Below are 15,212 nucleotides of genomic sequence, written 5' to 3' on the forward strand. Positions count from 1 at the left end.
CTTATTTCCATTTTACATTAATAATATAGGTTACCAGATAGTAAATAATTTTTGAAGGTCGCATTTTATAAATTTCAGTCGTAATTAATTTCCAGATATTTCTGACTACTGCATCAATTGTCTGAATTATTAAATTATGTTAACTGGATTTTTTATAAGTAATTGCCATCACTTATACAGCTAAAATGACCTTTACTAACTTGGACATCTATCAGCTCTTTCTGGAAGTTTGAACCAACAGTGTTCTTCCATAAGTGACCTATACATGTTTATCATTTTGTGGGTTCAGATATTAGCCATTAAATCAATTATCAACTACTTTTGTAAAATAACTCTTTTTTAGTCTTTCCTATTTTCTTTATTTTTCATATTACTTTGTCATATATGTTTAATGTGTCATGTAACACTTTCCATGGAGAAGGCAATGGCACGCCACTCCAGTACTCTTGCCTGGAAAATCCCATGGGCGGAGGAGCCTGGTAGGCTGCAGTCCATGGGGTCGCTAGAGTTGGACATGACTGAGTGACTTCACTTTCACTTTTCACTTTCATGCATTGGAGAAGTAAATGGCAACCCACTCCAGTGTTCTTGCCTGGAGAATCCCAGGGACGGGCGGGGAGCCTGGTGGGCTGCCGTCTATGGGGTCACACAGATTCGGACACGACTGTAGTGACTTAGCAGCAACACTTTGCAATATATGAAGCATTTCGTCAGTTTTTAATGCCTTCTCAGAACTCCTCAAATATTTGAAATCAAGACCATTTGTTATCCCTTTTCATCAATAAATGTAAGTCACCAAATAATGTAATTTAGTGTAGGAAATTATTGTATATGTCAACATTACTCTATCCTCATCTTTACAGAACTGTTTTTAACCATTATTAAATTTGAAAATTATTATAAATTTGGGTCAATCTCTCTTGTTAACAAAACATTTTAATTTGAACACAAGCACTATGATGGTTTTAAAATATTTCCATGGAATCTGACTTAATAAGGATATTATTGTTCATGAACTTCTTTATTCCTCCTTAATTTATTGCTTTGCACTGTTTCAATCAATAATATATGTGTCAAATATAGAATATCTTTTTCAAAAAAGCATTCTATCATGAAAAACTTGTTTAAAGTTGTAAGGATTTACCAGGCTTTAAGTTTGTTCAGCTGCAAAGTGAGCACTAAGCGCTTTGCCCCGCCTATGTCATTGTACTAGGGTGCTTATCTCACATACACCACTCAACCTCAGTTCACTTCAAGCACAGTCCTTGATCTCACTCAGCTGCAGAGATGAATAACCAAGGAGCAACCTATGCAGAACTGAAGGGAGTCAAGAACTCAAAGAGGCAGAAAAGAAAACCTAAGGTTTCTAAAAGTTCCATTTCAATGACTGAGCAGGAATTAACATATGTAGAATTAAATCTTCAAAATCCTTCTCAGAATCTTCATGGGAACAACAAGAATTACCACTCCAAAGGTAAACACTTACTAGACACATGTGGAACTGTTCTAGGATGTGCAGTGGGGTACAGAGGTGTGGAGGAAGAGTAGGGGATAAGCTCACATATTTTTCACTTTGAGGAACAGAACCTGAAGTTGGATATGGGATTCTGATGTGAAATCTGAGGACTACTTTTATTCTGGCATTACTATAATTTGAAGTCTTTGATCAACAACTCATGTAGTCTCATATTTGCTGAAAACGCAATGGTATATTCTGAGAGAAAGACTACCGTGGTCAAAATGGGTTGGGGTCCAAGTTTATATCCATAACTCTGTGTTCCTGTGGGTTCTTGTGTATGTAAACTCTAAACTCTGTCCCCATCACTCCTTTCTCAGTTTCCTTTTCTGTCCCTGCAGGTTCACCGTCACCTCCAGAGAAGTTCATTGCTGGGATCCTGGGAATCATCTGCCTCGTCTTGATGTCCACTGTGGTGACAGTGATCACTGTTACTCCCTGTAAGTACGTTTTTGAAAAACTGTAAGGGAACTTATCACTTTACTGGTGGTCAGTGCTGCTAAACATTTCATAATATTATAGAATGTGCCTATCATTAAAATACATGCAATTAGAATAAATGCAGTATATTTAATTTGTCAGAAATATACAACACAGGAGAATTACAGAGAGCATGTATATGTATATTCTGATTTCATAACTTAAATGCATGCTTTAGGAGGTTTAAAGATCTTTTTGAGAAATACAAATTAATTCTTGAGATTAGTTAAAGCAAATACTGTAAGACGTGGTGAAGTTTGTTCCGTTAGGTTTTTGAAATATTTTTTCCATCAAGTCTTCATTACTAATGAATTTTTCTTGCTAAATCAGTTTTATTTCAGATTATTCTAATTCTAAACAATAAACTGAATTCTCAAGCTCGTAAACTAAAATCATTATGATTCATTTAAAGCAATATTAACTTTTTAATGATTAATTTTGTAGCTACTGTAATACGGGAACAGAATTACACCTCTCTCATAACAAGGCTCCAGAAAGGTACATAATGATTTTCAAAGTTCTGATATGAATACAGTTCATTTTTGTCTCTATCTTAGGCTAGTGAAAATAAGAATAGATTTGGGGATAGAACATAATTTATAAAATCAGGCAATAAGCATTCATAAATAAATGATTATAGGAGAGTGCTTCTCCCTATGCAATAATAGGATCACCATATCCATTGTTGGCAATTGGCTGTAATTTCCTCCTGCTATAATATGATAAGAGAAAAATAATTTTGCTATTCTAAAATAGAAGTTTCATTTCTTGGTTTTCAGGACATGGAAAGAGTAGACATTTCTATGTGTTTCCTTTATATGGGAACATATATTAAAGACAGACCCTCTCTATGAATGCATGAATGAGATTTGTTTTATATGTACCAGCCTTGAGGATGCACAGATATGTTATTTTTTATATATGTGTATATATATGTGTGTGTATACATATGTTTATATCTATGCATATATGTAAGTTAATTTTTATTTTTCAAATTCAAATTGTTTTTGAATACTAATTCATAATCTTTCTTCAGAATGTCATTGTGGTCATTGTCCAAAAGACTGGCTTACATATTCCAACAACTGCTATTATACTAGTTTGGAAAAAAAATCATGGAATGAGAGTTTGATATCCTGTGCTACTAAGAATTCTACTCTGCTTTATATAGATAATGAAGAGGAAATGGTAAGCTATTAAATGTTTCCAACACTTTGCTAAAGGCTTCATTTATTCAACATTATATTTCTTAGGATTCACTTGTTCTTTTGTACATATTTGTAGCTTGTTTATTTTAAGGTCTGCTAGTATTCCATTAAACAATGGAATATAACTTTATGATACTTTATTTACATTTTTATACCATTCATGCATGTGTAGTAATTTCTGGTTCTTGCTTTTCATAGAAAACCATGCTTCTACAAATGCTATTAAATTCTAAAATACACTGTGATATCTAAATTTACCATACATCAAGGAAAATAAACGTATCATTTTGCTTATAGAATTATGTAATTGCACATCAGATCATAGAATAGAAGTTTCAATTTCCCAGCAGCTCCACCGCTCTGTAGTATCTTATCACTTCTCCACCTCCTTATTTGCTCCCTATCCTGACTTTTGATAATATAGAATCTCTATGATTGCTTTTGAATCATATACATGGAATCCCGTGTTCGTGCTTAGTCGTTCAACTGTGTCTGACTCTTTGCAACCTCATTAACTTCAGCCTATCAGGCTCCTGTGTCCAATGAATTTTCCAGGCAAGAATACTGAAGTGGGTTGCCATTTTCTACTCTGGGACATGGAATTATACAGGTTGTCCCTGTCTCATCAGTGCCATATGATATTTTGCAGTTCCTCCAAATTTTTGCATTTGTGTGAAGTTTGTAAATTTCCACAGCTCATTGTGTGAATTTAACAGTTAAGATCCATTCTTTCCAATGCCGCTGGGTGGAGATGGAGTCTTACACCCTCAGGGATAAAGAGGTTTCTTAGCTTCAGTAGTTTTAGTCAAGACATCCCCTTTGTTGGTCCCACCCCCACCCCTATCACCCAACCCTAGTGTCTCTCAGTGGAGGAAACAGAGGCAATTTCTCTGACTGCTCCTTGTTAGTAAGTGACCTGATGGATCACCTTGTAAGGCTTACCTGGTGTTGCCTACAGGATTCTCTCAACATACAGGAGGAACGGATTACCTGTGCCACCCCCAACAGCTAGGTTAGGTATGGGGTGTTTGGGAAGTAAGAGGCCTAGGTCACTTTCACCTGGTTGGTGGGGAGATACAAGATGCACCTAATTATCACTCCCTCATCTCCCACCTTGTTCTCTCATCACGGAGAAGTGATTAGCGATTACAAAGAAATGGGACTGCTGGGAAGTCTCAAGCCACATCACCCTTCTCTTTCCACCTTTCAGAGTTCTCCTTTCTCGTGTCTTTCATTAGTTCCCATGTTTACAGTTGAACTTAGCAGGGAGGAGCAGAGAGAAATGAGTCTCTGACCCCTTCTCTGGTCCACTGATTCCACCAATACAGAAACAGATGGCTTTGGGGTTATCTAGTCAAAGAATGGTGTCAGGCTCAGAAAACCAAATCCAGCTCTCATGTCACTGATTTTTTCAAATTCATTTCCTTAATTTCCCTCTAAAACTGAAATTCTGAGAAACATATAATAGTAGAGAAATCCATTGATATTGTCACAATATCCAGAAAAATGAATGTCATGGAATCTAAAGACTTATTTAAAGCCTTGCTATGTTAGTTTTGACATGAGGAAAAATGAAATTATATGTCAGAATTTTCCTCATTGCACATATTGAATTACTCCACCTTCTTATCCCTTAGGCTTAATGTCAGATGCAGTTCACAGCTATAAGTATCCCCAAGTTGTTATGCAAGGTGTATTCTTTTGTGGGATCTCTACAACTAATTCCTGTCTTTGTAAATATTCCCTTTATTAAATGGCTGTCAAAAAAAAAGGAATCTTCCTTATTAACATTAGAATACAGAGAATCTGATAAGTATAAACGTTGAGTTAATTTTGAATCAAAAGTATTTATGATTTGAATCATAAATATTAACCAAAAGATATTGGTTAATATTTATGGTACTATTAAAACTTCAAACTTTCAACTCCGATGTTTTTTAGTGTTAGATTAGAATCTAATATGCTCAATTTGTTCAAAGAATGAAAGATGCTATGAAAGAACACATCCTTTGACTTGCATTTTAAAAAGTAACAAAAACATTTCATGATGACTATTTAAGTGAAAATCCTTTATTTTGGGCTAGAAATTTCTGATGTCCCTATCAATTATATCGTGGATTCAAGTCTCTCGTGAAGGCCGCGGTCATCCTTGGAAGTGGCTAAATGGTTCAACTTGCAGACTACAGTAAGTTTGTAAAAAGAATGCTATATAGAGGAGGATAAATACAAAAAAGAAATATTTTAAAAATAACACGAATACATTTGTTTTAGGCGAATTATAGAAAGCTGAAGAAGATATTGAAAGTTAATAAAATGTTGATACCAATGTTGAAAACTATGCTACTCTGTAGCATAATTTCCTAGTAATAAGCTCTTACTGAAATTTTATTAAAGACTTCATTACTCATTTTCAAAATATCTTGTGTTACAGTTACATGGAAAATGCTATTATTTCATGAGTTGTCTTAATAGAATATAACAGAATTATGCATTTTTCCATAACAGGATAACAGACAAATTACCTGGTGAACATAACTGTGCTGTACAATCTTTATGGGAAATAAGAGCAGAAGACTGTCAGTTTCCAAATACATATCATTGCAAGCACAAGCTTGAGAATTAAAATAGGAGTTTGGATGCTGTTGGGTAACTTGACCTTTTATGAAATGTAAATAATATTCTGATTGCATAAATTTTAAAATGAATCATATTATTTTTACTGATAATGCATGTTTTTCAAAAACAGTTGAAATATAATTGTGTGTGCTCATTCGTTCAGTTGTGTCTGACTCTTTGAGACCCCATGGACTATAGGCTGTCAGGCTTCTCTGTCCAAGGAATTCTCTAGTCAAGAACACTGGAGTGGTTCTATTTCCAGATTTTTAAGGAATTTCCACACTGTTCTCCATAGTGGCTGTACCAGTTTGCATTCCCATCAACAGTGTAAGAGGGTTTCCTTTTTCTCCACACCCTCTCCAGCTATTTGTCGACTGTTTTATAGTGGCCATTCTGACCGGCAGAGATGATACCTCATTGTGTTTTTAATTTGCATTTCTCTAGTAATGAGTGGTGTTGTGATATGAGAAAGCTACATATCTTTTCGTGTGTTTTATTAGCCCTCTGTATATCTTCTTTGGAGAAATGTCTGTTTACTTCTTTGGCCCACTTTTTGATTGGGTTGTTCATTTTTCTGGTATTGAGCTGCATGAACTGCTTGTATATTTTGGAGCTTAATTCTTTGTCAGCTGTTTCATTTGCTGTTATTGTCTTCCATTCTGAAGGCTGCCTTTCCACCTGGCTTATAGTTTCCTTCGTTGTGCAAAAGCTTTTAAGTTTACCTAGGTCCCATTTGTATTTTTATTTCCATTACTCTGCAAGGTGGGTCATAGAGAATCTTGCTGTAGTTTATGTCATAGGGTGTTATGCCTCTGTTTTCCTCTAAGAGTTTTAATAGTCTCTGGTGTTAAATTTAGACCTTTAATCCATTTTGAGTTTGTTTTTGTTTATGGTGTTAGAAAGTGTTCTAGTTTCATCCTTTTGCATATGGTTGACTGGTTTTCCCAGCATTTGAATCAGTTCTAATGAGGTGGATGAAACTGGAGCCTATTATACAGAGGGAACTAAATCAGAAAGAGAACCATCAATACACTATATTAATGCATATATATGGACTTTAGAAAGAAGGTTACAACGATCCTATACGCAAGGCAACAAAAGAGACACATGTAAAGAACAGACTTTTGGAATATGTGGGAGACGGCGAGGGTGGGACGATTTGAGAGAATAGCATTGAAACGTGTATATTCCCATATACCAAAGAGATGACCAGTGCAAATTGGATGCATGAAGCAGGACACTCAGAGCTGGTGCTCTGGGACAACCCAAGGGATGGAGAAGGGAGGAAGGTGAGAGCGGGGTTCTGAATGGGGGAACACATGTGCACCTATGGTGATTCATGTCCATGTATGAGAAAAATACCACAATATTTTAAAGTATTTATCCTCCAATTAAAAGAAATTAATTAATTTTTTTAAAAAAAGACTACTGGAGTGGGCTATCATTTCATATTCCCTGGAGCACCTTCCTGACCCAGGGATCAAACCCTCATCTCCTGCATTGGCAGGCCGTCTCTTTACCTCTAGCGCCCCCTGGAAAACCGCAATGAAGTATCATATACACATCCAAAATCATAGGTATTATTACTTTTGTGTCTCACTTTTTTTGCTCAACAGTATGTTTATGGCATTCAAACTTCTAAAAGATTGCATAGTTTGTGATCCCATTTCCATGTAATATCAAAAATAGGAGTAGAGAGACCAAAAGTAGATTAGTGATTACTAAGGGTTGTAAAGAGACGCAATAGGAAAAGACTGCAAATTGATTAGTGATGAATGCTCTCTAGAGTGTGATAGTAGTGATGGTCATAAACTGTGAATAATTTCAAAATCATGGAGTTATATGTTTTACATGGATAAATTTTATGCTCTGTAAATTACACCTCAATAAAGTTTTTAAAAAATAACTGCTTTGGGACTGCATTTAATCTTTAAAATAATTTCTGAATATAATCGTCTTACAATATTGGCTCTTCCAGTCAATATCATGCTTTATCCTTCAAATCAATTAGGTTTTCTTTCAATTCTCCGTATTTTATTGATCAATTTTTATTTATTTATTTATTTGTGTGACACTGTTCAGCATGTGGTAATTTGATTCAGTGACCTGGAATCAAATGCCCACTCCCTGCACCGGGAAGCAAGTACTCCAAACCACTGGACCACCAGCGAAATCCCCCTAAAATACTTTATAGTTTCCAACATTGAAATTTCACACAAATATGGACATTTCGTAGCCATGCTTTTGTAAATAGCAATTTTGCTTTTAAATTAATAGTAATTGTTGCTGCTACAAATAGAATTGTGCCCAATGATTTCTCTGATTGTATGTGTTAATTTTATCATTTCAAATATATATTCCTCTGGATTGTTTATGTAAATAAATTGTGCATTTCTGAATGATCACGTTTTATTTCTTCCCTTCAGGTGTAATAACATTTTCTTGTTTTTCTTTTCATTTTTTTTTGTTTTTCTTGTTTTTGACTTATTTTTACCCAATTGCCTTTATTTCCAATGTTGAACAGATGAGACAGTAAAGGTCTTATAAGTATCCTCCCTACACTGGGGGAAAATATTTCAATACTTCATGCTCAAATATGTGTTTTTTAAGGTTTTTTCATATACCTTTCTAACATGAAAGCAATTCCATAGTATTCATAATTTTCTTTCTTATAGGTTTTGTATGCAATCAGTCATGTTACCATTTTACTATTTTTCTTTCAATGGAATGAGAAAATTTTTAATGTTTTTGAAATATCTCTTTCCTTCAAATGTTGACCAATTATGCATTCCTGAAATAAAAACCACAAAAATCATTCTGTATTTTCTTCCTTTGAAAAATCACTGCATATATCATATTTAGATTAAGATGATTTTCTTCATCCATTTATCACAAAGAGTTTGGATTGAGTCCATTGATATTATGTAACTTGACAGGTTTTGTTATCAAGGCTCTATGGAAGCCTCTGTTTTATGGTGAAAGACCTGGCATAGTTTTAAGTGTTATTATTCACTACTGATACCATTAGGGCTCCTAGAATATTTTGTAGGAAGGTTTATACTGTGAACTTAATATATTTAACACATGTTAATCTTATACAGGTTTATGGTTGTTGTACTACACTTGGTAATTTCCATTTTCTAGACATTCTATTTCATATGGATTGTAAGAAGTTTTTTTAATGCAGCTTTTTTGTCTGTTTAACATTGTCCGTAAAAACTATAATGGTTTTGTCAGGTTTTAGTTCAGTTCAGTCACTCAGTCAAGTCCGACTCTTTGCGACCCCATTAACTGCACTATGCCAGGCTTCCCTATCCATCACCAACTCCCAGAGCTTGCTCAAACTCATGTCCATCGACTCGGTGACACCATCCAACCATCTCATCCTCTGTTGTCCCTTTCTCTTCCCGCCTTCAATCTTTCCCAGCATCAGGGTCTTTTCCAGTGAGTCAGTTCCTCCCATTAGGTGGCCAAAGTATTGAAGTTTCAGCCGCAGCATCAGTCCTTCCTATGAAAATTCAGGGCTGATTTTTCCCCAGGATGGACTGGTTTGATCTCCTCCCAGCCCAAGGGACTCTCAAGAGTCTTCTCCATCACCACAGTTCAAAAGCATCAATTCTTCAGTGCTCAGCTTTCTATATGGTGCAACTCTCACATCCTTACATGACTATGGAAAAACCAAGCTTTGACTAGATGGACCTTAAAGTAATATCTCTGATTTTAATATGCTGTCTAGTTTGATCATAGCTTTCCTTCCAAGGAACAAGCGTCCTTCAATTTCATGGCTGCAGTCAAATCTGCAATGATTTAGGAGTCCAAAAAAATAAAGTCTCTCACTGTTTCCATTGTTTCCCAATTTTTTTTGCCATAAACTGATGGGACTGCATACCATGATCTTCGCTTTTTGAATGTTAAGCTTTAAGCCAGCTTTTTCACTCTCCTATTTCATTTTCATCAAGAGGCTCTTTAGTTCTTCACTTTCTGCCATAAGGGAGGTGTCATCTACATATTTGAGGTTATTGATATTTCTCCCAGCAATCTTGATTCCAGCTGTGCTTCATCCAGCCTGGCATTTCACATGATGTGCTCTGCATGGAAGTTAAATAAACAGGGTGACAGTATACAGCCTTGACATATTCCTTTCCCAATTTGGAACCAGTTAGCTCTTCCATGTCCAGTTCTAACTTGCTTATTGACCTACATACAGATTTCTCAAGAGGCAGGTCAGGCGGTCTGGTAATCCTATCTCATGAATAATTTTCCACAGTTTGTTGTGATCTACACAGTCAAAGGCTTTGGCATAGTCAACAAAGCAGAAGGTGTTTTTCTGGAAGTCTCTTGCTTTTCCAATGATCCAACAGATGTTGGCAATTTTATCAACAGCAAAGAATCAAATTGCCAACATCTATTGGATTGTCATGGAGAAGGCCCTGGTGACCCACCCCTGTGCTCTTGCCTGCAAAAATCCCATGAACGGAGGAGCCTGGGCTGAAGTTCATGGTGTCGCTAAGAGTTGGACACGACTGAGCGACTTCACTTTCACTTCTCACTTTCATGCACTGGAGAAGGAAATGGCAACCCACTCCAGTGTTCTTGTCTAGAGAATCCCAGGGACGGAAAAGCCTGGCAGACTGCTGTCTATGGGGTCACACAGAGTTGGACACAACTGACGTGACCGCAGCAACAGGAACATGGATTGTCATATTTATATAGATATAAAAGATTTGTGTTTTCTCTGTTCTCCACGTGTCATTTATTAATTTTATTGTCTTTGAAATGAAAATAGCTTTGACCCTTTTATTCCCCTCTACTGTAATTTTTTTTCATGATTTTTCATACTTGCTATTTTCTTCCTTTGTCTTTATGTCAATTATATTAATTTCACCAAAATTGCTTTTTCATTTCAAGTTTATTGTCAAGCATGCTCAGATTTCTTCTTTCTTTTTTTTTTCATTTATAATGTATGCATTTAACTGAATTAATATGTCACAAGACAGAATCTTGTTGTTACATTTTTCTTTTAATTCATATAAAATTATGAAATTTGACTTTGGTTTTTCCTTGGTTCATATGTTATTTAGAAATAGATTACTGAATACAAAACCCAATAAAGATTTTCAAAATTTTGGTTATTGACTTCTATTTTAGGTAAACTGGTTAGAGAAATTTTCATGAACCTGGAAATATTCTGTATGTCTATTACATATGGCTGATGTGACTATGAAATCAATCTGAAATGTTTATTTCTTCTAATTAATTAAAAGTTAAATTTGAGTATTCACATTTCAAGTGCCCACTTGCCAAACTTGTCTGGAGGCTAGTGTTGTGACACCATAGTTCTGTAGCTTTTTTAGTAATGTAACTGGTCTTAGACATATATAGTGAATTTTTTAGAAATGTTCATTTGAACTTAAAAAATAAGAATATTCTATGTTAGTGTATGGAAAAGGCAATGGCACCCCACTCCAGTACTCTTGCCTGGAAAATCCCATGGATGGAGGAGCCTAGTAGGCTGCAGTTCATGGGGTCGCTAAGAGTTGGACACGACTGAGCGACTTCACTTTCACTTTTCACTTTCACGCATTGGAGAAGGAAATGGCAACCCACTCCAGTGTTCTTGCCTGGAGAATTTCAGGGACAGGAGAGCCTGGTAGGCTGAAGTCTATGGAGTCGTGCAGTGTCAGACACAACTGAAGCAACTCAGCAGCAGTTCTATAAGTGCCCTACATTTTACAGCATGCATTTTTTACTCAGTAGTCTAGTAAGTTCATATTTTTGTACTTTTCTGAAACAATGAAAAGACATAATTTCTCTCTACTCTCTTCACTGCTCATGCCATTTTTGCTCCCTTGAATTCTAATACAAACATATATGCACCATTTGGTACTTTATCATTACTATTTTACCTTTCAATATCTATTTGGATATATCCACATAAGTTCTTTTCTTCAATTCTTCTTTCCTTTCTGCATATCCAAATTTTCAACTAGAATAAGAGTTTCTTCTTTACAAGACCTTAAAATGTTTCCTTTACATAGAGTCATTTAGTAATTTTGGCAATCTCCCTCCATTTAAAAACCTTCCTTGAAAATGAATCCATCTAGCCATCATGTTAAAAGGGTGTTTGCTCTTACTATGGACATCCAATTTATCTATCTCTCTTAGGTCACTAGGTACTTCCATTTTAGATATAGTCACAAACATGGATTTATGCAATAAACAGTAAATTCAAAATACTCTTAGATTTTGAGTATTATCTTGGCTGTATGTGGATTAACCATAGATTTTATTAAAGTTAAATACCAGAAGAGTCAACATATTTGGGCATGTAACCAAGGACATGATGTGTACAAAATTATTTAATTGAAACCAGCAAAGTGTATGATAACATGAATAATTTATTTAACACTTGCCTTGTAGCTCAGCTCGTAAAGAATCCACCTGTAATACAAGAGACTTCAGTTCAATCCATGAATTGGGCAGATCCCCTGAAGAAGGGAATGGCTACTCACTCCAGAATATTTACCTGGAGAATTTCATGGACAGAGGAGCCTGGTAGGCTACAGTTCATGCATTTGCAAAACGTTGGACACAGCTGAGTGACTTTCACTTTTTACTTCAAATTTTAAAAGTGAATATTACTGAATTTTACATTATTTGGCATCACTAATGAATGCTTCACTTGCTATAATTCAATGAAGTGGGTAATAGACTATTATTTATTTAGTTTATTAATATAAAATATAATAAAGATAATCACCACATAGGTAGCCATTAGCAATTGCTATAGAAAGTTCAAATATTAGTCTATATTACTAAGACATAATAGAGTTTGCAAATAGCTTACAAACAGCTTACAAATACCTGAAAGAAGAGAAGTGAAAGGCAGAGGAGCAGGAAAAGATATACCCAACTGAATGCAGAGTTCCATAGATTAGCAAGGAAAGAGAAAACCTTCTTAAGTGAACAATACAAAGAAATAGAGGAAAACAATAGAATGGGAAAGACTAGATATATCTTCAAGAAAACTGGAGATACCAAGGGAATATTTCATGCAAAGATAGGCACAAAGGAGGAAAAAATGGCAAGGACCTAACAGAAGCAGAAGGAGAGGTGGCAAGAATACCCAGATAAACTGTACAGAAAAACTCTTAATGACCCAGATAACCACAATGGTGTGGTCACTCACCTGGAGCCAGACATTCTGAAGTGTGAAGTCAGGTGGGCCTTAGGAAGCCTTACTAAAAACAAAGCTAATGGATGTGGTGTAATTCCAGCTGCTGCTGCTGCTAAGTCGCTGCAGTCATGTCCGACTTCGTGCGACCCCATGGACTGCAGCCTACCAGGCTTCTCCATCCATGGAATTCTCCAGGTAAAAACACTGGGGTGGGCTGCCATTTCCTTCTCCAATGCGTGAAAGTGGAAAGTGAAAGTGAAGTCGCTCAGTCGTGTCTGACTCTTAGGGACCCCATTGACTGCAGCTTACTAGGCTCCTCCATCCATGGGATTTTCCGGGCAATAATACTGGAGTGGGGTGTCAGTGTCTTCTCCAAATTCCAGATGAGCTATCCCAAATCCTAAAGAATGATGCTGTTAAAGTGCTGCAGTCAATATGCCAGCAAACTGGAAAACTCAGCAGTGGCCACAGGACTAGAAAAGGGCAGTTTTCATTCCAATCCCAAAGAAAGGCAATGCGAATAACATTCAAATTATCCTACAATTGCACTCATTTCACATGCTATCAATTATGGGCAAAATCCTTGAAGCTAAGCTTCAGCAGGACATGAACAGAAAACTTCAAGATATTCAGGCTGGATTCAGAGAAGGCAGATGATCAAATTGCCAACATCCATTGAATCATAGAGAAAGCCAGCGAATTCCAGAAAAAAATCTACTTTTGCCTCATCGACTCTGCTAAAGCCTTTGACTGTGTGGATCACAACCACCTGTGGAATATTCTTAAAGACATGGGAATACCAGACCAATTTAGCTGCCTCCTGAGAAATCTGCATGCAGGTCAAGAAGTAACAGTAGAGCAGGACATGGAACAATGGAATGGCAGGTTGGTTTAAAATTGGGAAAGGAATACTTCAAGGCTGGATATTGTCACCCTGCTTATTTAAATTATATGCAGAGTGCATCATGTGAAATGCTGGCTGCATGACTCACAAACTGGAATTAAGATTGCAGGGAGAGATATCAACAACCTCAGATAGCAGATTATACCACTTTAATGGCAGAAAGTGAAGAGGAACTAAAGAGCTTCTTGATGCAGGTGAAACAGGAGACTGAAAAGATGGCTTAAAATTCAACAATCAAAAAACACAGATCATGGCACACAGTCCCATCACTTCATAGTAAATAGATAGAGAAAAAGTGGAAACAGTGTCCAAGTCCATTGTCTTTGGCTCCAAAATCACTGCGGACAATGACTGTGGCCATGAAATTAAAAAGCGCTTGCTCCTTGGAAGTAAAGACATGACAAAATTAGATAGCATATTAAAAAGCAGAGACATGACTTTGCCAACAAAGGTCTATATAATCAAAGCTATGATTTTTCCAGTAGTCATGTGTGGATCTGAGATTTGGACCATAAAGGCTGAGAGCCAAAGAATTATGTTTTCCAGCTATGGTGCTGGAGAGAGTCCCTTGGACAGCAAGGAGATCAAGCCAGTCAATCCTAAAGGAAATAAACCCTGAGTATTCATGTGAAAGACTGATGCTAAAACCAAAGCTCCAATACTTTGGCCAGCCGGTGCAAAGAGCTGACTCATTGGAAAAGACCCTTATGCTGGAAAAGATTCAGTGCAAGAGGAGAAGAGGGCCACAGAGGATTAGATGGCTGGATGACCTCAATGACTCAATGGACAGGTAGTCTTGGGTGTGCTCAGTCTCTTCAGTCATGTCCGACTCTGTAACCCCATGGACAGTAGCCCCACTAAGCTTCTCTCTCCATGGAATTTTCCAGGCAAGAATCCTGGAGTGGGTTGCCATTTCTTTCTCCAGGGGATCTTCCTCAGCCAGAGATTGAACCTGGGTCTGTTGCATCACAGGCAGATTCTTTACCATCTTAACCAGGGAAGCCCCTCAATGGATGTGAATTTGAGCAAACTCAGGGAAATAGTGAAGGACAGGGAAGCTTTGCCTGCTGCAGTCCACAGGATCACAAAGAGTCAGACACAGCTTCATGACTGAACAACAACAAAAACTGGTATATAACTACAGATGTATATTCCATATTTCTAGATTTTAGAAAGCTAAAAATTTGACTGTGTGGATCACAGTAAACTGTGGAAAATTCTGAAAGATATGGGAATACCAGACCACCTGATCTGCCTCTTGAGAAATTTGTATGCAGGTCAGGAAGCAACAGATAGAACTGGACATGGAAA

The 15,212-nt window shown here is 36.6% G+C and overlaps 1 protein-coding gene across 1 annotated transcript; it reads left to right on the forward strand.

The window, feature by feature from the left end:
* Nucleotides 1–1,275: 1,275 nt before the first annotated feature.
* Nucleotides 1,276–5,914, forward strand: LOC129644809 (NKG2-A/NKG2-B type II integral membrane protein-like). The gene is made up of 6 exons (XM_055570260.1): nt 1,276–1,474; nt 1,858–1,956; nt 2,441–2,494; nt 3,033–3,184; nt 5,289–5,389; nt 5,710–5,914. The coding sequence occupies exons 1-6, from the start codon at nt 1,288–1,290 to the stop codon at nt 5,825–5,827; spliced, it is 711 nt and encodes a 236-aa protein (XP_055426235.1). The 5' UTR covers nt 1,276–1,287; the 3' UTR covers nt 5,828–5,914.
* The last annotated feature ends 9,298 nt before the right edge of the window (nt 5,915–15,212 follow it).

The sequence above is a fragment of the Bubalus kerabau genome, chromosome 1 (genome assembly GCF_029407905.1).
Source record: "Bubalus kerabau isolate K-KA32 ecotype Philippines breed swamp buffalo chromosome 1, PCC_UOA_SB_1v2, whole genome shotgun sequence".
Lineage (NCBI taxonomy): Eukaryota > Metazoa > Chordata > Mammalia > Artiodactyla > Bovidae > Bubalus > Bubalus kerabau.